At 41.0% G+C, this 26943-nt stretch overlaps 1 protein-coding gene across 12 annotated transcripts in view; it reads right to left on the bottom strand.

Moving 5' to 3' along the window:
* Positions 1-21633, bottom strand: part of LOC102929013 (putative sperm motility kinase W) — a 33365-nt gene extending 11732 nt beyond the window's left edge. For 11 of the 12 annotated variants that reach the window (XM_076560785.1, XM_076560786.1, XM_076560793.1 and 8 more), the window contains exons 1-3: positions 21531-21633; positions 1130-2713; positions 323-716 (exon numbers count right to left, since the gene is read on the bottom strand). In XM_076560785.1, coding sequence (XP_076416900.1) covers positions 692-716; positions 1130-2655 — 1551 coding nt within the window. In that variant the 5' untranslated portion in view covers positions 2656-2713; positions 21531-21633 and the 3' untranslated portion in view covers positions 323-691. Of the gene's footprint in view, positions 1-322; positions 717-1129; positions 2714-20227; positions 20340-21530 lie in introns of those variants that run through there. The other variant, XM_076560789.1, reaches the window with a different exon arrangement.
* Positions 21634-26943: the final 5310 nt, after the last annotated feature.

Genomic DNA, 26943 nt, shown 5'->3' with positions numbered 1-26943 from the left:
CCAAGACAGCATCCTATTTGTGGGCCTTGACACATTCTAGGAACCATCAGTGCAGGCCCTCTCCTCCTCATTGCTGGCTCTTTCTAGCTTTCTCCCACTCTGCACTTCAGGGGAGGTTTCTTCCTGCTCTAGCTTGTCCATGGCCCCTGTCACAGAGAAACACACACATCTCCTTCATGTTCCTTTGTTGACAAGAAGTTCCTCAGTACAGACTCTATTCCTTAGTCTATATCACCTCTCATTTCCCCTCTACTGTTCTCCATCGTGCTTCCTAATTAGTCGCCTTTATCTCCTTCACCCATCTCCACTCTCCAGGACTTACACAGGTCTTGCTGTTCTTTTCAAAAGGCAGCCAGAGAAGAAGTTGGAGGGTTAAAGTGACCAAGAGGATGAGCAGGTATGAAGTCATTTCCTGGTGGTAGAGGCTGCTGTTTTCCATGCAGTGTGAGTGGTCCTACAAGCACAACCAAAGCTGGGAAGGTAAGGAGTCACTGGGTAAACTGCCTTCCAACCACCTCTTCATCCAACAATAGTGCTGGAGCTAAAGTAAGCTGGAGGAGTTATAAAGTGGCAGCTTAGACCCAATAGCTGAAGGATCCATGCAGGAGCCGGTTGCCAAGTGTTGGAGGGAGCTGGCGCTCTGGCGATCTGTCTTGGGTCCCTTCTGTGACTCCTCACCAGGGCTGGAATTCTATTGGACCATTTCATTTTCCTCACTTCAAAGCAAAAATAAACATGCAAGCACCTGTATTAATGACTTGGGCAGATAAAAGTTCTGTGCCATATTTCTCATCCTTAATCCTCCATTCTGAACCTTTGCCCCTTTGGACAAACTCTCCTCCCTTCCTTCCCACCCTGTGGTCCCCATGCTGTGCTCTCTGCTTTTGCCTCAACCTTCCAGGACTTTACATGAACAGGATGCTGTGCAACATGCCATTTAATGTACCACATGTCTGAATTGCTGTGCCCTCTGAGTGGGTACAACTTTTCATTTAAAAAGGATATTGAAGTGTCATATTGAAAATACAATGTATGAATTGATCTGTGTGGCCCACCCAACTGTTTTCCATGTAGGTCTCCCCTGTCCCTCTTTTCCTTGAACCCCCTGATGCAAGGGTTCAGGGTTTACCTTGGGGTGGGCAGGCAGCAGCAGCAGCAGCAGCAGCAGAGTGCTCTAAGTGCATGGGAAATTCCCTTCCTTATCAGTTTCCAGACCCTGAATGGCCTGGATCCAGATGTCGTGGGTGCCACATGGGGTTGGTCACTGGGAATATCTGGCTTCTGGGACGAATCTTCTTCAGAGAAGCCCAGGTTCAGAAATCCTGTTGGTGTTGCATCCAAGACTGATTCAGGGGAGGAGAGATTGCCAGGCAGGGGGTCAACAGAATTCCTGTTGACTGCAATGTCCTCTGCAGCAGTGTTGATGACGTCAGCCACAAGAGCATCTCTTTCTGGGACTGTGTTGTCTGAAGAGGACAGCACCTCCAGGAAGGAGGATATGTGAGGCATGCTGTGGCTTCTGCATGTTTCGCCTCTTTCTTCCACACCATTCTCATTAAAGTGACTCTTCCCAGCTTGTGTTCTGGTTGTAAATGCTGGTTCACTGGCTCTCCTGGTCATGGGAAGAGGGAGGTGAACAGGACCTGCAGAGCTGCTTGTGAGCCAGTGCATCTGATCTTGCTGATGGCTGTCCCCACAGCTCAGTAAGTGTTTGAGAATGTTGCATGTGGCCGTTACATGATTATTTTGTTGCCTGTGAGTTAGGGATGACACAATCTCCTCACAGGTATAGCCAATGGTGCACATGGTCTCCACCACCCTGGGCAGGATTTCTTTGGTGGCAGGCAGTACATGTTGTTGAATGGGGCCCAGCCATGGTCTTTCCACAAGCTGAGAGATTGTGAATCGGTACCAGGTGGTGACCATGAGTAGTCGGGCAATGATGAAATAACAAGGTTTGGACAGATGGTAGGGAATGGGACACATTGTGGTGGTGATGACCCTGTGCATACCTTCAAGGGTTTCTTCCATGTATGGAAAGTGCCCTGTGACCAGGACATATAGGACGATACCCAAGCTCCACATATCACCTGCCAGTCCATCATAGGGCTTTCTTGCCAAGATCTCTGGGGCCCAATAGAGCAAGGAGCCACAGATCTCCTCCAACATCTGCCCCTCTGTGATTTCAATTGCCATACCAAAGTCACAAAGCTTTGCATTTCCTGCTGCATCGACTAGGATGTTTTCTAATTTGATATCACGGTGTGCGATGTGTCTCTGGTGGAGGAAGTGAACCGCTGACACCACCTGCCGGAAAATCCCTCTAGCCTCCTCCTCCTTTAGACAGCCCAGTGCCTGGAGGCAGCTCTCCAGATCTTCTCCTGCCACATACTCCATAATCAGATAAGTGGTTGTCAATGTGTCGATCATGTGAAAAAATCGAACGATGTTCCTATGTTCTAATGACTGAAGTATGTTCACTTCAGTGCTGATGTCAGCCACACTGTTGGTGTTTTTCTCAAGGACCTTGACAGCCACTCGTGTATGTGTGGGAAGGTGGCAGGCCAGCTTCACCTCCCCAAATGCACCACACCCTAGAGATATTAACATCCTGAAATCCTTTTCCAGAATGTTCTCTTCCATGTGGCTGCCCATGGTGTTCTTCTCAATTTCAATCACTTTATCTTGTGGGAAATTTCAGACCCACAGAATACTAGAAGATAAAAAAAATGAATGCAGTTTAAGGAGGGAAGGTTATAGCTTGGAATTCTCTGTCATGAATTTTCTGTCATGAAATCTGAGACATCCCCAGCAATGTAATGATGCTCTTCAAGGATATAAAAACACTAGAAGAACCCAAATCCAAAGCAGTGGTTAAGGAATTCCAGCAAAGATGAGAATTGGTATAAGTAAAGTCGGCATGCAATGGAAAATCCCGAGATCCTTGAAAGAATGAGATGCTTCTCTGCAAGGTTGTGCCACAATGCAAACCCCTCAACAAAGCTGATCCAGAGAGATCAGATACAAATTACACTATAGAAAAGTTGATGTTTTAACTGATACAACTACAGTCCAGAGGGCCTTTCAGGGATGTTACAGTTTTTATACCCCAAGAAATTAGATAATATGAAAGGAATACTAAGACATGTGTGAATATTGAATAAAGATAAAAGAAAAACTCTTAAACACTAAAGTCATAAGCAACAAGTTTGGATTTGCAACAAAAACAGCTCCAAACAAGGCAGAGCCCAGATCTCATGGATTCCCTGAATCATTCAAAGCTTTGCAGAACAATGAAGACCAGAGTTATAGAAAATACTTCACAAAAGAGAAAGCAAAGGCTTTTAAACATATCTCTGTGCCAGTGTTAGCCTGATCCCACCACCAAGTAAGCTCAAGGAATGGGGCAAGTGTGAGCTCCTCTCCTTGATGAACAATGATGAAGAATCCACACTCAACAACGTGATCAGGGAACTGTTGTGTTTTAAGGAAAGTAGCTAAACTAGATAGAGTTCTACGGGAGACAAAGCAGCTCCACAAACAGAAACAGGATCTACCCTGTCTCTCCTGGTCATGAGGAAGGAGAGGACTAGCCTTGTGTAAAAGTCACAGTATCAGTCACAAAGATATGGTCGGGAACTGACGTAGTGCAGGGGAATGTGATCAAGTACAGTATAAGCATGTATGGAAATGTACCATGCAAATGCTTATGAGAATGTGTGTATAGTGTAATGTATTATACTTTCTGCAGAGTTGTGATTATTGAAAATATGATTATGTTATATAGTATAATATATTCTAAGTCTAAATGAAATTATGCAACATAATATTATAATTACTAGTGGAATCATACATCATAATATTATAAGTAGCATATATTATAATATACACAATTATAAATATTATAATATTATAATACTACACATTATACATATTGTGTTTTTAAATATGTATTTAGGACAGAGCCCGCCAGCACCTAATTGGACTAAGAGAACACACAAGTGCTATTTGGACTAAGATCTGCTCCCTCAGACAAAGTGTCCATCAGCACCGACTAGACCAAGAGCTCCCACTGGACAAAGAGTATCAATCAAACCAAGAGAGCCTCCCTCAGACACAGACACCACTTGCACCACGTGGAGAAAGAGATGGGTAGGCGCCAGTACATAAATACAGTCAACAACAAAAAACCAATATGGCTCCATCAGAACCTACACCTGCAAGACCTGAATATCCCAACACAGAAGAAATAGAAGAAATTGACTTTTAAAATGACCTTGAAGATGATAGAGATCTTTAAACAGGAAATGAAAATTTCCCTTGAAGAAGTGGAGGAAAAGTCAAACTAAACAATGGAAGAAATCAGTAAATCCCTTAAAGAAAGCCAAGAGAGAGCAATTAAACAAGTGAGGAAACAGTTTAAGATTTGAAAACTGAAATCGATACAACAAAGAAGACAGAAACTGAGGGAATGCTGGAAGTGGAAAAATCGGAGTAAATGAACAGGAACTACAGATGCAAGCATAACCAACAGATTGCAAGATACAGAAGAGCGGATCTCTGACATTGAAGATACGATAGAGGAAAGCCAGAAGGTCCTGGACAGACGTTATGCAGACACTAAGAGACTATGGATGCCAACCCAGACTATTATACCCAGCAAAACTCTCAATCAACATAGATGGAGTAAACAAAATATTCCATGATAAAACCAGATTTAAACAATATCTATCCACAAATACAGCCCTATACACCTCACTTGAAGGAAAAATCCAACTAAGGAAGTTAGATACACTGATAAAAACACAGGCAATAGATAGTGCCACACCAACAAATACCAAAGAAAAGAAACATACAACACTACCACCAAAAACTAACAGGATTTAGCAATAACTGGTCATTAATATCTATTAATAATCAATGGTCTCAATTCACCTATAAAAAGACACAGGCAAACAAAATGGATACGAAAACAAAATCCATCCATTTGCTGCATACATGAAACACACCTCAACTTCAAAGACAGACACTTCCTCAGAATAAAAGGCTGGGAAAAGACTTTACAATCAAATGGATTTAAGAAGCAACCTAGTGTAGCTATCCTAATGTCTAATAAAATAGACTTCAAACTAAAATCAATCGAGAGAGATCAAGAAGGATATTACATATTTATCACAGGCAAAATCCGACAAGATGAAGTCTCAATTCTGAATATTTATGCCCCAAATACAAGGGCACCTACAATTGTAAAAGAAACATTACTAAAGCTTAAATCACATATCAAACTCCATACACTAGTAGTGGGAGACTTCAACACCCCATTCTCAACAATAAACAGGTCTACCAGACAGAAACTTAAAAGAGAAATAAGGGAACTAACAGACATTTGGACTCAAATGGACTTAAGAGATAGATACAGAATATTCCACTCTAACACGAGGAATATACCTTCTTTTCAGCACCCCATTGAACCTTCTCCAAAATCGACCACATGCTTGGTCATGAAGTAAATCTCAACAGATACAAAAAAAATTGTAATAACCTCCTGCATCTTATTGGACCACCATGGCTTAAAGTTAGATTTCAACAACAACAAAAATTACAGAAAGCCTACAATCTCATGGAGACTGAATAATGCCCAACTGAATCACCAATGGGTCAAGGAAGAAATAAAGATAGAAATTAGAGATTTTCTAGAATTCAATGAAAATAAATGTATAACATTCCCAAACTTATGAGACATTATGAAAGCAGTGCTAAGAGGAAAATTCATAGCAATAAAGAATATAGCTCACATAAAGAATTTGGAGAAATCTCACACTAGCAACTTAACATCACACCTGAAAGCTCTAGAACAAGAAAAAGCAAATTCACCCAGGAGAAACAAACACCAGGAAATAATCAAATTGAGGGCTGAAATCAATAAAATAGAAGCAAACAGAACAATACAAAGAATAAATGAAACAAAGAGTTGGTTCTTTGAGAAAATCAACAAGATAGACAAGCCCTTATCCAAATTAACCAAAAAGCAGGGAGAGAGAACATCCTAATTAACAAAATCAGAAATAAAAAGGGAGACAAAACAACAGACAAGGAGGAAATTCAAAGAATCATCAGGTCATACTTCAAATATCTGTACTCTACAAAATTGGAAAATCTGAAATAAAAAGATGATTTTCTGGATAGGTACCCCATAGCAAAGTTAAATCAAGACCAGATAAACTATTTAAATAGACCAATAACCCCTAAGGAAATAGAAACGGTCATTAAAAGTCTCCCAACCTAAAAAAGCCCAGGACCAGATGGCTTCAGCACAGAATTCTACCGGACTTTCAAAGAAGAGCTAATACCAATACTCTTCAAATTGTTCCACACAATAGAAACAGAAGGAATATTACCAAATTCTTTTTATTTGGCTACCGGAACCATACAAAGATGCAACAAAGAAAGAATTACAGACCAATCTCCCTCATGAACATTGATGCAAAAATACTCAATAAAATACTGGCTAACCGAGAGGTAGACGTGCCCAGCGGCGGCAGGCAGCCGACAGGGATATTCAGACCCAGCGGCAGCCGGCAGAGACATTCAGGCCCAGCGGCATCCCACAGAGGTAGACAGGCCCGGCGGCGGAGACAAGCAGACGCAGGTAGGCCAGTGGCGACAGCCCGTAGAGGTAGACGGGCCCAGCGGAGGCAGCTCACAGGGATATTCAGACCCAGCGGCAGCCAGCAGAGACATTCAGGCCCAGTGGCAGCCCACAGAGGTAGATGGGCCCAGCGGCGGCCCGCTGAGGTAAACGGGCCCGGCGGCAGCGGCCGACAGGGACATTCAGTCCCGGCTGCAGCCAGCAGAGAAATTCAGGCCCGGTGGCGGCCCCCAGAGGCAGACAGACCAAGCGGCAGCTGACAGGGACATACAGGCCCGGCGACGGACCACAGAGGTAGACAGGCCCAGGGACGGAGACAAGCAGACGCAGCTTGGAACAGGGACGCCCCTAACCCCAACATCTGGGGAAAAAGCTATCTCCATGGGTCAGAACCAGAACGAATCTGAACACTCCTTCTGAGGACAACCCAGGGCCCAGCTGCTGATCCTGTGAAACCCAACAACTTGGAGGTGTTGGTGAGACTACCCTGCTCAGCTGAAACCCATCTGGGAGAGGATTCAGATGCCTACAGTTTAAAGTCTGAAGAAACAAGATCAGCTGAGGAGTTGACAAATGAACAAAACGTGACCTGGGAACACAGAAGAAGGCGCTACCCAGACACCAAACCAGATCACTAGAATCATAAGTATATAATTCACTGATCGAAATCAGCTGCCCCTGAAGAAATAGCCCAATAGCACCAATTTAACCAAGAACCACTACTAAACCAAGACTAAAAATTAGAACAAGAGAGGCACTCTCAGACACAGACACCACCTGCACTGCACAGAGGAAGAGATGAGTAGACGCCAGTGCAAAAATACAGGCAACAACATAAAGACCTATATGGCAACATCAGAACCTAGTGATTCTACACCTGCAAGACCTAAACATACCATGACAGAAGAAATCAACCCTAAAAATGCTCTTTTGTGGAAGGGAAGGCAGAGCGGCATGCATGGAATGGCACTGCCCATGTAAGGATCGATATTCCCAACTCAATTAGCCCAGTCTAGACACTCCTTCACAGACATTGTCCAGATGTTTGTCTCGTGTGATTCCAGACTCTGTGAAGTTGACAGTAAGTATCACCATATATAATGTTTATTAATATCAGAATTAGTTTTTGACTGTGGGCATAATTTTACACCATGGAACTTAATGGGATGCAGTCCAAATAAGGGAGATTTTTTTTAAAGGTTTTTTTCTAAGTTTGAAGCCTTAAAGTATATTTTAAGCTCTGTTTTGTCTCCAAAAGTTAAACACATATCTTCCTTGTGATCTAGACTATTTATTTATGGGTTTCTCCTGAAGAAAAATAAAACCCTGTGCTCATACAATGACTGCTACAAAAAAATTCTAGTGTACTTATTTTTATCAGCATAAAAAAACAAATAAACTTCATTGTTTATTAGCAAATTGGTGATTATACCAACAAGTGTGCTGTATCTTTTACAACATGTTAAAGAAAAAAAAATAATCATGTAACAGTGAAGATGTAACTCAATTAGACTCACTTAAGGAGAAGAGTGTATAGTGAGTGATTCCTTTTATATACAATTTAGAAGGCACACACTAATTTATTGTCATATCAAGAATATCAGTGGTTACTTGGGTTGGAGAAAAGGATTAGCAAAGAATATAAGAAAATATAAAAAAATATTTGTAGATTAAAAAACATTCAATATTGTGTTTTCTTGCATATATCAAACTAATCATGTCACAAAGTAAACATATATAATTCATTGTATGCTAACTATTTCTTAAAGAAACTGTTGAAAGAACAAAATTCAGGTACTATGCAGCATGTTTGGTGATAGGTTATCTAACAGGAAGATGAAAATACAATGTTAGACTTAGAGAGATTGTTTAGTTCATTTGGTTTGATCAAGTTCTATAATGGATCAGAGAGTAGGTAATTTTGCGTTTGTGGGACATATGGATTCTCCTGCAACACTTGGCCAGTGTAGCAATAAAACAAGCATAGATGATATGTAAATGAATACAACTGGTTGTGTCACAATAAAACTTTATTAACAAAAAAAAAAAAAAAAAAAAAAAAAAAAAAAAAAAAGAAGATGATAGAGGCCCTTAAAGAAGAAATAAAACATTCCCTCAATGAGGAAATAAAAACTTTCCTTAAAGAGGAAATGAAAAACTACCTTAAAGAGGAAATAAAAACTTTCCTTAAAGAGGAAATAAAAAACTCCCTTAAAGAGGAAATAAAAACTTGCCTTAAAGAGGAAATGAAAAACTCCATTAAAGAGGAAATAAAAAACTCCCTTAAAGAAATGGAAGAAAAAACGAACAAAAAATGGGAAGAAATCAAATCAAGCCAAGAAAAAGCAATTAAACAGATGAAAGAAACATTCCAAGATCTGAAAAATGAATTTGAGACAATAAAGAAAGCACATGCTGAGGGAATGCTGGAAATAGAAATCCTGACTAAACGAACAGGAACTACAGAAACAAGCATAACCAACCGATTGCAAGAGATGGAACAGAGAATCTCTGACGCTGAAGACACGATAGAGAAAATAGAGTCGTCAGTCAAAGAAAACAATAAAGACAAAAAAGTCCTAACACAAAACGTCCAGGAAATTTGGGACACCATGAAAAGACCAAACCTAAGAATAATAGGGATAGAAGAAGGAGAAGAATACCAACTCAAAGGCACAGAAAATATATTCAACAAAATCATAGAAGAAAACTTTCCTAACCTAAAGAAAGAAATACCTATGAAGATACAAGAAGCTTACAGAACACCGAATAGGCTGGATCCAAAAAAAAGTCCCCTTGCCACATAATAATCAAAACACTAAACACACAGAATAAAGAAAAAATATTAAGAGCTGCAAAGGAAAAGGACCAAGTAACATATAAAGGCAAACCCATCAGAATAACACCAGACTACTCAATAGAGACTATGAAAGCTAGAAGATCATGGCCAAACCTCATGCAGACACTAAGAGACCACGGATGCCAACCCAGACTATTATACCCAGCAAAACTCTCAATCACCATAGGCGGAGTAAACAAAATATTCCAGGATAAAACCAGACTTAATCAATACCTGTCCACAAACCCAGCCCTACAGAAAGCACTAGAAGGGAAAATTCAACCCAAAGAAGTTAAACACATCCATGAAAAATCAAGCAATAGATAATCCTACACCAACATACACCACAGAAGGACAACACAACACAACCAAAAAAATAACAGGAATTAACAATCACTGGTCATTAATATCCATCAATATCAATGGTCTCAACTCACCTATAAAAAGACACAGGCTAACAGAATGGATAAGAAAACAGGACCCATCCATATGCTGCATATAAGAAACACACCTTAACTCCAAAGACAGACACTACCTCCGAGTAAAGGGCTGGGAAAAGGTTTTCCAAGCAAATGGACCTAAGAAACAAGCTGGTGTAGCTATCCTAATATCTAATAAAATAGACTTCAAACTAAAAACAATCAAAAGAGACTAGGATGGACATTACATATTCATCACAGGAAAAATCCACCAAGATGAAGTCTCGATTCTAAACATTTATGTTCCAAATACAAAAGCACCCACATTCATAAAAGAAACACTACTAAAGTTTAAAACGCACATCAAACCCCACACATTAGTAGTGGGAGATTTTAACACACCACTCTCACCAAAAGATCGATCTACCAGACTGAAACTTAACAAAGAAATAAAGGACCTAACAGATGTTATGACTCAAATGGACCTAATAGATATCTACAGAATATTCCATCCTAATACAAAAGAATATACCTTCTTCTCAGCACCCCATGGAACCTTCTCAAAAACTGACCACATGCTTGGACACAAAACAAATCTCAACAGATACAAAAAAAATTGGAATAACCTCCTGTATCTTATCAGACCACCATGCCTTAAAGTTAGAACTCAATAACAACAAAAATTATAGAAAACCCACAAACTCATGGAAACTGAATAATGCCCACCTGAAACATCAATGGGTCAAGGAAGAAATAAAAACAGAAATTAAAGAGTTCCTAGAATTCAATGAAAATGAAAGCACAACATACCCAAACTTATGGGACACTATGAAAGCAGTGCTAAGAGGAAAATTCATAGCTCTAAATGTACACATAAAGAAGATGGAGCAATCCCATACCAATGAATTAACAGCACAACTGAAAGCTCTAGAACAAAAAGAAACAAACTCACCCAGGAGAAATAGACGCCAGGAAATAATCAAATTGAGGGCTGAAATCAACGAAATAGAAAACAAGAGAACAATACAAAAAATCAATGAAACAAAGAGTTGGTTCTTTGAAAAAATCAACAAGATAGACAAACCACTAGCCAAATTAACCAAAAGGCAAAGAGAGAGCACCCAAATTCACAAAATCAGAAATGAAAAGGGAGACATAACAACAGACAATGAGGAAATCCAGAGAATCATCAGATCATACTTCAAAAACCTGTACTCCACAAAAATGGAAAACCAGGAAGAAATGGACAATTTTCTGGATAAATACCACATACCAAAATTAAATCAAGACCAGATAAACCATTTAAATAGACCAATAACCCCTAAAGAAATAGAAACAGTCATCAAAAGTCTCCCAACCAAAAAAAGCCCAGGACCAGATGGTTTCAGTGCAGAATTCTACCAGACTTTCAAAGAAGAACTAATACCAATCCTCTTCAAAGTGTTCCACACAATAGAAACAGAAGGAACACTACCAAACTCTTTTTATGAGGCTACAATTACCCTGATACCCAAACCACACAAAGATGCAACAAAGAAAGAGAACTACAGACCAATCTCCCTCATGAACATTGATGCAAAAATACTCAACAAAATATTGGCAAACCGAATCCAAGAATACATCAAAACAATCATCCATCACGACCAAGTAGGATTCATCCCAGGGATGCAAGGATGGTTCAACATACGGAAATCAGTCATTGTAATACACCATATAAACAAACTGAAAGAAAAAAACCACATGATCATCTCCTTAGATGCTGAAAAAGCCTTTGACAAAATCCAACACCCCTTCATGATAAAGGTCTTAGAAAGATTAGGAATACAAGGAACATTTCTAAACATAATAAAAGCAAATTATAGCAAGCCAACAGCAAACATCAAATTAAATGGAGAGAAACTCAAAGCGATACCACTAAATTCAGGAACAAGACAAGGCTGTCCACTCTCCCCATATTTATTCAATATAGTACTAGAAGTTCTAGCTAGAGCAATAAGACAACAAGAAGAGATCAAAGGGATACAAATTGGCAAGGAAGAAGTCAAACTTTCACTATTTGCAGATGATATGATAGTATACATAAGTGACCCCAAAAACTCTACCAGGGAACTTCTACAGCTGATAAACTCCTTCAGTAAAGTGGCAGGATACAAGATCAACTCAAAAAAATCAGTAGCCCTCCTATACACAAATGATAAAAGGGCTGAGAAAGAAGTCAGAGAAACATCACCCTTTACAATAGCCACAAATAATATAAAATACCTTGGGATAACACTAACTAAACAAGTGAAAGACCTTTTTGATAAGAACTTTAAATCTCTAAAGAAAGAAATTGAAGAAGATATCAGAAAATGGAAGGATCTACCGTGCTCATGGATAGGTAGGATTAACATAGTAAAAATGGCAATCTTACCAAAAGCAATCTACAGATTCAATGCAATCCCCATCAAAATCCCAACACAAGTCTTCACAGACTTGGAAAGAAAAATACTCAACTTTATATGGAAAAACAAAAGACCCAGGATAGCTAAAAGAATCTTATACGATAAAGCAACCCTTGGAGGCATCACCATCCCGGACCTCAAACTCTACTATAGAGCTATAGTAATTAAAACAGCTTGGTACTGGTATAAAAACCGACATACGGACCAATGGAATCGAATTGAAGACCCTGACATTAATCCATGCACATATGAACACCTGGTTTTTGACAAAGGAGCCAAAACTATACAATGGAACAAAGAAAGTATCTTCAACAAATGGTGCTGGCATAACTGGATGTCAATATGTAAAAGATTACAAATAGATCCATATCTGTCACCATGCACAAAACTCAAGTCCAAGTGGATCAAAGACCTAAACATAAATCCAGTTACACTAAACTTAATAGAAAAGAAAATAGGAAGCACTCTTGAACGCATTGGCACCGGAGACCATTTCCTAAATAAAACACCGACAGCACAGACCCTGAGCACAACCATTAATAAATGGGACCTCTCGAAACTGAGAAGCTTTTGCAGGGCAAAAGACACAGTCAATAAGACAAAAAGACAGCCAACAGATTGGGAAAAGATCTTCACCAACCCCACATCTGACAGAGGATTGATCTCCACAATATATAAAGAACTCAAGAAACTAGACATCAAAGCACTGAACAGTCCAATTAAAAAATGGGCTAAAGAGCTAAACAGAGAATTCACAAAACAAGAACTACAAATGGCTGAAAGACATTTAAAGAAATGCTCAACATCCTTAATCATCAGAGAAATGCAAATCAAAACGACTCTGAGATACCACCTTACACCTGTCAGAATGGCTACGATCAAAAACACCAATGACAACCAATGTTGGAGAGGATGTGGAGCAAAGGGAACACTCCTCCACTGTTGGTGGGAATGTAAACTTGTACAACCACTGTGGAAATCAGTATGGCGGTTTCTCAGAAAATTAGGAATCGAACTACCTCAAGACCCAGCCATCCCACTCTTGGGCATATACCCAAGGAATGCTGATTTATACCATAAAGATACATGCTCAGCTATGTTCATAGCAGCACTATTTGTAATAGCCAGAACCTGCAAACAACATAGATGCCCATCAACGGAAGAATGGATGAAAAAATGTGGTACATATACACAATGGAGTACTACTCAGCAGAGAAAAACAATGAAAGCATGAAATTTGCAGGCAAATGGATGGAACTAGAAAAAATCATCCTGAGTGAGGTAACCCAAACCCAGAAAGACAGTTATGGTATGTACTCACTCATTGGTGGATTCTAGATATAAAATACAGACAATCAGACCGCAAAAAAAAAAAAAATAGAGACGCTGAGCACAAGCATGCATGCTTTCCTCCCTCTGTTTCTTGACTGGATGCCATGTGATGACTGTATGTTAAATTAAATAATAAATGAGCTAAGCTGGGCAGTGGAGGAGGTGCACACTGTTGCAGGATATTTGTTTAACTATGCAAAGATGTGTTGCATTTATTTATGTTGCAGAATATTTGTTTAACTATGTAAAGATGTGTTGCAGTTGTTTAATTATGTAAAAAAAAAAAACAAACTGGCTAACCGAATCCAGGAACACATCAAAAAAATTATCTACCATGACCAACTAGGCTTCATCCCAGGGATGCAAGGATAGTTCAACATATGAAAATCTGTCAATGTAATACACCATATAAACAAATTGAAAGAAAAAAAACCACATGATCATATCATTGAATGCTGTAAAAGCCTTTGACAAAATCCAACACCCCTTCATGATAAAGGTTCTAGAGTGATCAGGAATACAAGGAACATACCTAAACATAATAAAGACAATTTACATCAAGCCAACAGCCAACATCAAGTTAAATGGAGAGAAACTCAAAGCGATTCCACTAAAATCACGAACAAGACAAGGCTGTCCACTCTCCCCATACTTATTCAACATAGGATTTGAAGTTCTAGCTAGAGCAATAAGATAACAAAAGGCGATCAAGGGGATACAAATTGGGAAGGAAGAAGTCAGACTTTTACTACTTGAAGACTATATTATAGTATACATAAGTGACTCCTACAGCTGATAAACTCCTTCAGTAAAGTGGCAGGATACAAGATTAACTCAAAAAAAATTGGTAGCTCTTCTATATACAAATGATAAATGGGCTAATAAAGAATCAGAGAAACATCACCCTTTACAATAGCCACAAATGATATAAAATACTTTGGGCTAACTCTAACTAAGCAAGTGAAAGTCCTGTATGTTAAAAAAATTAAGTCTCTGCAGCCTACAGAATGGGAAAAGATCTTCACCAACCCCACATCTGACAGAGGACTGATATCCAGAATATATAAGGAACTCAAGAAATAGACATCGAACTGACCAACAGTCCAATTAAGAAATGGGTTATAGAATTAAACAGAGAATTCTCAACAGAGGAAACTCAAATGGCTGAAAGACATTTAAGGAATTGCTCAACATCCCTAATCATCAGGGAAATGCAAATCAAAACAACTCTGAGATACCACCTTATGCCTGTCAGGATGGCTAAGATCAAAAACACTGAAGACACTTTATGCTGGACAGGATGTGGAACTAGGGGAACACTCCTCCAATGCTGGTGGGAATGCAAGCTTGTACAACCACTTTGGAAATCAATATGGCGCTTTCTTAGAAAATTGGGAATCAATCTCCCCCAAGATCCAGCTATACCACTCTTGGGCATATACCCAAGAAATGCTCAATCATACCACAAGAGCACTTGCTCAGCTATGTTCATATCAGCATTGTTTATAATAGCCAAAACCTGGAAACAACCTAGATGCCTTTCAACTGAAGAATGGATAAATAAATTGTGGCGCCGGGTGGTGGTGGCGCACGCTTTTAATCCCAGCACTTGGGAGGCAGAGGCAGGTGGATCTCTGTGAGTTCAAGGCCAGCCTGGGCTACCAAGTGAGTTCCAGGAAAGGCGCAAAGCTACACAGAGAAACCCTGTCTCGAAAAACAAAAACAAAACAAAACAAAACAAAACAAAAAAACAACAACAAAAAAAAAATCACAAGCCGGGTGGTGGTGGCGCATGCCTTTAATCCCAGCACTCGGGAGGCAGAGGCAGGCGGATCTCTGTGAGTTCGAGGCCAGCCTGGACTACCAAGTGAGTTCCAGGAAAGGCGCAAAGCTACACAGAGAAACCCTGTCTCGAAAAACCAAAAAAAAAAAAAAAAAATTGTGGTACATATACACAATGGAATACTACTCAGCAGAGAAAAACAATGAAATCATGAGGTTTGCAGGTAAATGGATGGATCTAGAAAAAATCATCCTGAGTGAGGTAACCCAGACTCAGAAAGACAAATATGGTATGTACTCACCCATAGGAGGATACTAGATGTGGAACAAGGATGACTGGACTGCTACTCACATCCCCAGTGAGGCTACCTGGAAAACAGGACCCCAAGAAAGACACGAGGATCGCCAAATGATGGAGAAATGGATGAGACCTACATAAACAACCTCGACATGAGTGGGAGCAGTGAAGGGCAAGGGTCAAGGGAAAGAAAGGGGGAGATCCTAGCTGGATCAATAACAGAGAGGGAGAACAAGGAATACGAGACCATGGTAAATGAAGACCACACGAGAAAAGGAATAAACAAAGTGCTAAAGAGGCCCACAGAAATCCACAAAGATACCCCCACAAAAAAACTGCTGTCAATGGCCGAGAGACAGCCGGGACTGACCTACTCTGGTGATGGGGTGGTCAAACACCCTAATAGTTGTGCCAGAAACCCCATCCAAGGACTGAGGAATCTGGATGCAGAGATCCACGGCTAGGCCCCGGGTGGAGCGCCAGGAGTCTAATCAGTGAGAAAGAGGAGGGTTTATATGAGCGAGAATTGTTGAAACCAAGGTTGGATAAAGCACAGGGACAAATAGCCAAACGAATGGAAACACATGAACTATGAACCAAAGGCTGAGGGGCCCCCAACTGGATCAGTCCCTCTGAATAGGTGAGAGAGTTGATTGACTTGATCTGTTTGGGAGGCATCTAGGCAGTGGTACCAGGTCCTGGGCTCATTGCATGAGTTAGCTGTTTGAAACCTGGGACTTATGCAGGGACACTTGGCTCAATCTGGGAGGAGGGGACTGGACCTGCCTGGACTGAGTCTATCAGGTCGATCTCAGTCCTCAGGGGAGGCCTTGCTCTGGAGGAGGTGGGAATGGGGGGTGTGCTGGGGGGAAGAAGAGGGGAGCAGGAAGGGGCAGAACAAGGAAATCTGTGGCTGTTACTTACAACTGAATAGTATTGTAAAATAAAATGAAATAATAATAAAAATGGGGAAAAAGAAAAAAGAAATGGATAAGAGAGAAATACACATCAAAGGGGGGGGGAATTAAGTCTCTAAAGAAAGAAATCAAAGAAGATATCAGAAAATGGAAAGATCTCCCATGCTCATGGATAAGTAGAATTAACATAGTAAAAATGGCAATCTTACCAAAAGCAATCTACAGATTCCATGCAATCCCCATCAAAATCCCAACACAATTCTTCACAGACGTGGAAATAACAATACTTAACTTTACATGGAAAAACAAAAACCTAGGATACTCAGCAGAGAAAAACAATGACATCATGAGGTCTGCAGGCAAATGGGTAGAACTAGAAAATATCATCCTGAGTGAGGTACCCAGACTTAGAAGGATAAACATAGTATGTACTCACTCATAAGTAGATACCAGATGTGAGGGAAGGGATGCCAGACTGCAACCCTCAGCTCCAGAGAGGCTATCTAACAAGAAAAGACCCTTTGTGGGAGACATGGACGACGCAGCAAAGGATAAGTGGATGAGATCTACATGAGTGGACTGGGTGTAGGGGGTGGCAGAGGGCAAAGAGTCGGGGATGAGAACATAGGGAAATGGGAGGGTCAAGCTGGAACAGAGACAGAGTGGGAGGGCAGGGAGGAAGATACCACGATAGATGAGGGCATCATAGGAATAGGAATAGGAAGGTTCCTGGGGGTCTCTCAGGAATCCACAAGGATACCCCACCTTGGACTCCTGGCAGTGGTCCAGAGGGTGCCTGGACTGGTCTACTCTGGTGATCGGTCTAGTAAATACCCTAACTGTCATCATAGAGTCTTTGTCCAGTGACTGATGGAGGCAGATGCGGAGATCTACATCTAGGCACCAGGTTGAGCTCTGGGAATTCAATCGATGAGAGAGAGGAGGGATTCTGCAATCAGGGGACATCTATATCATGATGGAAAGACATGCAGAGATGAATGGTCACACTAGAGGAAGCACATGATCTGTATACTAGTGGCTTTGGAGCTCCCATGGGACTGGACTAGGCCCTCTGGATATGGAAAATGGTAGTTTGGCTCGAACTGTTTGGGAGGCACCCAGGCAGGGGGATCAGGATCCATCCCTGGTGAATGGGCAGGCCATTGGGAATCTGGTGCCTGTGGTGTGATGCCTTGGGCAGCCTTGGTGCAGTTGGAAGGGGCTTGGACCTGCCTAGGCTCAGTGTGCTGGGCTCTGCTAATTCCCCATGGGAGACCTTCATTTGGGGGATGTTGGGATGTGTGGTGGCTTGTAAGAGAGGGCTGGGGGGTGAGAAGAGGTAGGAGGTGGGATCTGTGGGTGGTATGTAGAGTAGGTAGAAAATTTCTTAATAAAGAAAAATGAAAAAAAATTATTCAAATTTAGTCCAGTAATTTTGAAAATGTTTTCTATACTTGAGAGAAAAAAACATATGGAAATAAAAGATTGAATTTTCAAAAATGAAAATTGGGTAGCATTAATGAGGGAACTGATAATTTAAGCACAAATTGTTTCTAGAACAAAAACAAATATTTTAATATAATCTTATTGCATCTTGTCATTCCATGTTCAGTTGCTATCCCTTGGAGCCTGCCCTTTTCTAAAGGGACACAGAGCACAGTGGATCTGGTGGAGAGAGGTGGTGAGGGGCAACTGGGAGGAAAGGATGCGGTGGAGGATGCAGTCAGCATGTACTCTATGAAAGAAGAATAAATATAAAGAAAAATAAAGCATAAACATAAATATCTGTGGAAATCAGTATGGCGGTTTCTCAGAAAATTAGGAATCGAACTACCTCAAGACCCAGCCATCCCACTCTTGGGCATATACCCAAGGAATGCTGATTCATACCATAAAGATACACATGCTCAGCTATGTTCATTGCAGCACTATTTGTAATAGCCAGAACCTGCAAACAACATAGATGCCCGTCAACGGAAGAGTGGATGAAAAAAAATGTGGTACATATACACAATGGAGTACAACTCAGCAGAGAAAAACAATGAAAGCATGAAATTTGCAGGCAAATGGATGGAACTAGAAAAAATCATCCTGAGCGAGGTAACCCAAACCCAGGAAGACAATCATGGTATGTACTCACTCATAAGTGGATTCTAGATATAAAATAAAGGACAATCAGACCACAACCCATAGAACCATAAAGGCTATATATATAGCATGGAGGTCCCTAGGACGACTGTGGCTTATAATAAATTTCGGTTTTACTCAATTATTGAAAAAAAATAGCCAAATGAATGGAAACACATGAACTATGAACCAAAGGCTGAGGGGCCCCCAGCTGGATCAGGCCCTCTGAATAGGTGTGACAGTTGATTGGCTTGATCAGTTTGGGAGGCAACTAGGCAGTGGGACCAAGTCCTGTGCTCATTGCATGAGTTGGCCGTTTGAAACCTGGAGCTTATGCAGGGACATTTGGCTCAGGCTGGGAGGAAGGGACTGGACCTGCCTGGACTGAGTCTACCAGGTTGATCACAGTCCTCAGGGGAGGATTTGCCCTGGAGGAGGTGGGAATGGGGGGGTGGGCTGGGGATTAGGGGAGGGGGTGGGAGGGGGGAGAATAGGGGAACCCGTGGCTGATATGTAGAACTGAATGGTATTGTAAAACAAAATAAATAAAATTTAAAAAAAAAAAAGAAAAAGAAAACATAAACATAAATATGAAGGAGCAATTCTAAATCCCAGGAGCCAAAACCAGGAAACTGGAAATCAACTTGTCCAATCTCAACAACCAGCAGCAATGATCTGCAAGTATTTCAGTAGACCATATAATTGAGGGAAGGCACACTTTTTTCAAGCACATTTCATAAAAGAATTATTACCCTAATTTCCAAACCATGTGAGACATTTAAAAAAGATCCTAGTATCAGGCAATACACTTGAGTGACATATTGGAAAATCCTGAATGAGAGTAATTGATAGCTCACATCAAATTCAATACCACATTAATAAGACCAGACTTCACGATCAAGCAGAAACACTCAAGGTTCGTCAACAACAAAAGAACACAGCTTACACACCACACTGAGGTAAGTCCTAATCAGACGTCAGTGGAATGGAATGCCTAATTCAGGAGGAAACCTGGGATTAGTGAAAGTGTTACTACAAACAGCAAGTTCCACAAACACAAGTGTCACATTTTGTTCACTCCAGGTCATGAGCAGGCAGGGGGATAGCCTGTGCATATGGTCCCAATTCAATGGGTCGGGAAGTGAAATATAGCAGATAAATATGACCAAAGTACTGTACAGACAAATATCAAAATAATGATCAAATTCCTCATCCTATGCACTTAATATATAACACTAAATTTGTAAAAAACAAGAACTCAGCCAAAACCGACAAAGACGTTGATAAAAGAAAAATAGCTTGAAATGAAGCAAGAGGAATTACAGGGAAAAATTAGTACCCAAACCAATAATGTACATAAAGAAATAAATAAATGCTAATTGTCAAAAGCCCAAACTGAGAACCTGGGAATTAAACTCACTATGTCCAGATCCAACAGGTCAGAAAAAAAGGTCAAGTATATGAGAAACAACTGAGTCCAACTGCTCTCCCAGCAACCAACTGCTTCTCTGAAGTACAGACAAACACAGTCCCAGGTAGTGGCTTTTGATTGGTTAGTATCTAGCATACCTCACCAGATTCCGTGTGATGTCACATACAAATGACCAATCAAGGCTTGACAAGAAATCAAAGTGATTTTTTAAATTATTTTTCCGTTAAATTATTACATTAATTATTAAATCTTTTTTTTTTGTTCACATTCTTGTCCCCAGGACAAATGCCCTTAGCAGAGAGGGCTGCTATCCCTCCCCACCCCACTCCTGTTACTTTCCCAGAAGCCACAAAGATTCATTGCCGTCACAAAGTCATACATTGCCCATATCTCTCCCACCCACCCCATGAATACAATCAATGAGGTCCCCAAGTAGCCTAAATTCCAGATCCCATGCTCTGTCAAGAAGCATAGTTCTCATGTTAACCAAGCCTGCTTCTTGATATTGAAGCAATTCCTTTCCCCTCAGAAACCATGACGTTCATGGAGACATACTTTGTCTGGTAGGAATAAAACCCCTTCAGGCACCCAATGAGTGTCCAGTCCATCTTTACTAATGATCTTTTGTCTGAAAGGAAGATCCCTCTTAGCATCACTGTCCTTCTGTAATCTCCCTCCTCTCATGAAATGTAGAAAAATACACCTAGGTGGTGGTGGCACATGCCTTTAATCCCAGCACTTGGGAGGCAGAGCCAGGGGGATTCATTCACACATACAAATTGACACAAAGCAGAGCACACACACAACGTTGAGGTAAGTTTTATAATCGGACATCAAAAAAATGAAATGCCTTTTTCAGGAACACATTTGGAACTAGAGAAAGTGTTACTTCAAATATTCCAGTTCCACAAACACAAGTGTCACACGTTTGTTTCCTGAACATGCAGAGGGAAGAAAGAACCTTAGATCATTAGGAAGTACTTGTCACATTCTAAGTGTGGGTAAATCAATTAGAGCTTGTAAATAGGATCAAAATGCAACATACTCAGATATGAGAATGCAGGATCAAATTTCTCATGCGATGGAGATAATCTATACCAGTATGTGTGTAAATTACACCAGAACAAAGGCAAAAATGACAAAGAAAAGAAGTTGATAAAAGGAAAATGAGGTGAAATGAGGAAAAAGAACTTACAGGCAAAAATCAAAACCCAAACCAATGATGTCAATAAAGCAATTAATAGATACCAAGAGACAAAACCCAAACTGAAAGCGTGGGAAATGTACTCACTAAGTTGAGAATCCTACAGGTTTTGAAAAGTCCAAATCTAGCAGAAACAACTGAATCCAACTGCTCTTCAGAGAACCAACTGCTTCTCTGAAGTACAATGACAAAACCCAGCCCTAGGTGGCGCCCTTTTATTGGCTGATATCTAGCTTACATCACTTGGATTCCATGTGATGGTCCAATCAAGGCTTGGCAAAATCCATAGTGATTTTTTATTTTTTTTCTCTCACGTTCTTGTGTCCAGCCACTCTACTACTAATTTTTCTCATGTGTGGTCTATTAGTTGCCAAAGATCTACTCACAGGAGGCAGGGTTTATTTAACTTCAGATTTATAGAAACACAAGTCAACACAATGGGAGGAAATAATGGCATGAACATCAGTAGAGCTGTCCAGTTGGTTATATGGCATTTGTAATCTTGATATTCTTCTCTCATGTCCTTGTCCTCTCCAAGTACCATTAGTGCAATCTTAATCATGTGTCTCTAGTCAGGCAGTGTCACGTTACATTTTAATACCACGACTGATTTAGTCAATCAGTGGTTCTTTCCCTCCCCTAGTCCTCTCTCATTTAACACTAATAAGCATGAGATACATGACCTTGAACTGACCATGTTTATAAAGGTCGTATAATCCTTCAATGTGCATCTTCCAGAATTGACTCACATCTCAAAATATGTAGATGCCCCTGCATAAAATCCCCATAGTTTCTATGTTCCAGGAAGTCACTGTCTTCCAATCAATGCCCAGGCTCTCCTTACCTGCTGCAGTTAGTAAAACTTCTCCTGCCTTTGTGTCTCATCTCACTTACTTTGGCTCTGTAGTCACCATCATGAGAGCCCTTGGTCTTCCAACATGGTGCCTCTAACCTCTCAGTGTAGCCACCCAGCAGGCATCAGGGATTCTCTTCCCTACTGTGTCAAGGACCTGTGATGTTAGACTGTCTGTAACCTATTTGTGTCTCAGGGCAAAGAAAGAAAGACTTCCACAGAGGATGAAGAAGAGACAGTCCACCTGAATGAACATGGTTCAGCAAGCATCTTTTTAGTGGGATGTGGCAATTTTGGGGTATATTCCCAAAAGTGGTATAGCTGGATCTCGAGGTAATTCGATTGCCATCTTCCTGAGACCCTTCCATACTGGTGTCCATAGTGGCTGGACAAATTTGCACTCCTACCAGGAGAGGGTGAGTGTTCCCCTTACTCCACGTCCTTGCCAGCAGGAGCTGTCACGTGTTTTATTGACCTAAGACATTGTAATGATTAACATGAAATCTCTAAAATGTTTAAATTGTCATGTTCTTGATGGTGAAAGATGTTCAACTTTTCTTTTAAGAGTTTCTCAGCCACTTGAGTTTCTCTATGGAAACTACTGTTTAGACCTCTAACCAATTTTTCAAGTGGATTATTTGTTTAGCTGATATCTAGCTTTTACTTTTTGTTATTTGTCTTGAATATTATCCCCATAACAGGTGTGTAGTTGATTAAAAAAAAAAACTTGTCCCATTCTCTAGGCTGCCACTTTGCAGAAGCATTACAGTTTTATGAGGTCCAATTTTTTTCTTTCTTTCTTTCTTTCTTTCTTTATTTATTTATTTATTTATTTATTTATTTATTTATTTATTTATTTATAGATTTTGTTCTAATGGTGGTCTGTTCAGAGAGTTTTTGTGTGCCAGTGAGTTCAAGTTTATATTTTCTCTTATATCAGGCTATTTGTATCTGTTTTTATATTGATCTCTTTGATCCATTTGGAGTTGACTTTTGTGCCGTGTGATAAATGTGATTCAATTTGGATTCTTCTACGTGAAGGAAACAAGTTTGACCAGCACTGTGTGTTGAGATTGTGTCATTTTCACACTATGTGTTTTGGGCTGCTTTTAGGAGTTCATAGGTGTGTGGATGTATGTCTGAGTTTTCAATTCCATGCCATTCACCACAGTGTCCCTTTTTCTGCCAATACCATGTTGTTTTTATAACTATAGCTCTGCAGTACAACTTGAAATAGGGATTAATGTCCATTGCACATTTCTTATATTATGAGAAAATCATATTTTTAAAGACACATACATTATAGTGGCAGTTGCCTGGAACCTTGGAACTGGAGATTCTTGGACAGTAGGATTGGAAATTCTCACCCAGGAAGGAGTCCATATCCAGTCCCTGCTTCAAACAACAACAAACAAAAGAACACACCTAAGTCCAGATACATAGATTAATTTGCTACTCTGTTGTTGTGAGAAAATACTGACCTAAATAAAGCAAGAAAGGGAGCAAAGTTTTCATCACAGTTTAAAGCCCATCATGAAGAAGACACCCAGGCAGGAACTCTAAACACTATCATAAATCTCTACTTTCACTTTTCCATGAATTACTTAATGAATAAACAGAGCAGAAACAAATTTAAAATCCTTCAGTAGATTCCCAAGCTTTTGGTGACCTGTATGCTCAGGAAAAGGGCCACATACCTGGTGATGGCTGAGATATTGGGATCTCGAGAAATGGATCCTCCAGGTATGAGGTTTAATTGAGGGTGATGCCCCACCCCCTTCTATGAATTCCAGTAGAATCCAAGGTGGGCCAATCCTCATTGAAAATTTGGGGCACGGTCTGTTCAATTCAGGTGGATTTGTTTCGGGGTCGTGGCTGTGTGGCAGGGGCAGGGCTGGCATAGATGGCAGGTCAGGATGCTGCAGCAGGTGTGGTCCTGTGAAGGGATGAGGCTTCAGGCCTGAATGTGGTCTCCATGCTGAGCTGGAGCAGTGGGTGAAATGGAGCTCAGTTTCTAGGCTCTGACCTCTCCTGACTACATGGAAGTCCTGTGGTGGCCAGTGTGGGTGAGCCAGGGGCCCTTCTTTCAATCTGCCTGCAGTAGATTCTATGCAGGCAAAGAATCTGCTTCCTCTCCTTCAGTAATCCCCAGACCTGGTATGTATTCCTGGAAGCTTGAACCAGAGGGCTAGCTGACAGGAACAGAGGGACAGAGATTCCGGAGGGAGGTTTTGTGGGGCCAAACTGATGCTGTCCTTTTTTAAATGGCTTATATTTATTTTGTGCATTGGTGTTTTGCCTACACCTATGTCTGTGTGAGGGTGTCAGATCCCTTGCCACTGCAGTTCCAGCACTTTTGAGCTGTCATGTAGTGCTGGGAATTGAACCCAGAACCTGTGGAAGAGCAGCCAGTGCTCTTCAGGGCTGAGCCATCTCTCCAGTGCAATGAATCTTTCTCTGTCCTGCAAGCCAGCTCCCCAATAATGACAGAGACTTAAAATTAATTATGAAAGCTCAGCCTTAGCTTAGGTTTGTTCTTATACCTTAATCCATTTCTATTCATCTATGTTCTGTCATGTACAGCCCATTCTGCTTCTTCCATTTCTCCTGGAATCTCTCGCGCCTAGATTCATCTCCTTTTCCTTTCTCTCCCTGGAAATCCTGCCCATAATGGCTGCCTAGCTCTTGGCCATTCAGCTTTTTATTACACCAATCACAGCAAATACAGCTCACACATTGTACAACTGTCCCACACCACTCCAGCCTTATGTTTTGTTGTCTTAATTGACAGCTGTTAAATCTTATCCTGACTTCTGACTACCTTGAGATGAGGAATATTAGCCAGGCTGCTGGAAGGATTGCTTTTATGGCATCCTGGCTGCCTGGGTACTCCACAGACACCTTAAGAAGAGACACAAACCAATAGGATCTGTGGCTCAGGGGATAGAGTACCTACCTGCCTAGTGTTCACAAAGCCCTGGGTTCTATCCCCAGCATTACGTGAGCCGGATTTGGTGGTTCATGTGTGTATACCAGTCCCCATGTAGGTATAGGCAGGAGGTAAGTTCCAGTTCATCCCTGGCTACATAGTGAGTTTGAGGTCAACCATGGATACATGGGACCTTGTCTTAAAAGACCAAAAAACAAACATCTTAAAATCTCCAATAGACAAAGAAATGCGCTAAAAGCCAGGAAAAGAGCAGTGTGTGTGTGTGTGTGTGTGTGTGTGTGTGTGTGTGTGTGTGTACTCAGGGAAAGTGCTGACTGTATCATCTGATGGTAGCCGCAGCTGAAAGGAAGCCCAGTTTGCCGGAAGGAAGTGATTATCAGATGGGAACACTATGGGTCACAGGATCTCGTGATCTGCATTGTGGCTGGAGAAAGCTGCCTTGTGTCCATCTGCAGAACTCTTGTTGATTGTTTCTGCTTGCATGGGTGACAGGGGTTCTGGTATGATGGGACAAAGGGATGTTGTAAGTTTGGAGAGAGAACATTTAAGACCAACAGCTCAAACCTGAAAATTGTTTTACATTGTTATGAAATCAGAATGAGATATATTTACTTATTGTGAATAGATGTTTCACCTGCACATCTGTCTGTCTGCTCAGTACACTCTTGCAGTGTCTTTAGAGGCCAGGGAGAGGATGTTAGATTCCCATGACCTGCAGTCACACATGTGGGTGCTAGGAATCAAACCCGGGTCCTTTGCAAGAGTATTCAATGCTTTTTTTTTTTTAGTTTTTTGAGACAGAGTTTCTCCATGTAGCCCTGGCTGTCCTGGAACTTACTATGCAAACTTTGCTGGCCTCGAACCTGGAGGTGCTACCTGCCTCTGCCTCTGGGAGTGCTGGGATTAAATGCTGACACCACCACTGCCCTTCACATCCAGTCCTCCCAACTGCTGAATCATCCTCAGACTCTAGGGAAATTATAGTAAAACAAGCAAATGAACAAACAACTTACAATGGCTGCAGATGTGACTCAGATGGGGATGTTGGTCAAGTGTTTTTCTAGCTGTACAAATCCCTAAGTTTCATCCAGCTCTCTATGAAACTGTGAGGGGACGGTTCGTGCCTGTCCTGTCAGCCTGAAGCAGGAGGAACAGAACTGCTCAAGGAGCTAGGCAGAGAGTCCAGCCCAAAAAGGTGTTTGAAATGCAAGCATGAGAATATGACTTCAGTCCTAGGGGGAATGGCTGTGTCTGGTGGTGTGTGCTTGCAATTGCAGGGAAGACAGGCTCCTCCCTGAAGCATGCTGTCGAGACAGCCTACATGTCTGTGGTGGATGGCTCCTGAGGAGGAATAGGTTGGAATTTGTCCTTCAGCCTCTACACATACACACACCACAAATTTTAAGGTTATCCTCGACTATATGGAATTTGCAATTAGCCTGGACCATTATCAGAGTCCTTGTTTCCAAAAACATTCAAAAATCTTCATGGTTAAAAAATTATTTCTACAGGCAGTGGTGGCATATGCCTTTAATTCCAGCACTCAAGGCAGAGAGAGGCAGGTGGATCTTTGTGAGTTTTAGGCCAGCCTGGTCTACAAATTGAGTTCCAGGACAGGCAGAGCTGTTACCCAGAGAAACTCTGTCTCCAAAAAAAAGTGCTCAGCCAAAAGATATTTCTACTAAAACTTTTGCACC

Source organism: Peromyscus maniculatus, chromosome 23 (assembly GCF_049852395.1).
Source record: "Peromyscus maniculatus bairdii isolate BWxNUB_F1_BW_parent chromosome 23, HU_Pman_BW_mat_3.1, whole genome shotgun sequence".
Classification (NCBI taxonomy): Eukaryota; Metazoa; Chordata; class Mammalia; order Rodentia; family Cricetidae; genus Peromyscus; species Peromyscus maniculatus.
Note: the sequence above shows the minus strand (reverse complement) of the source record. Positions and strands in the feature narration are given on the sequence as shown.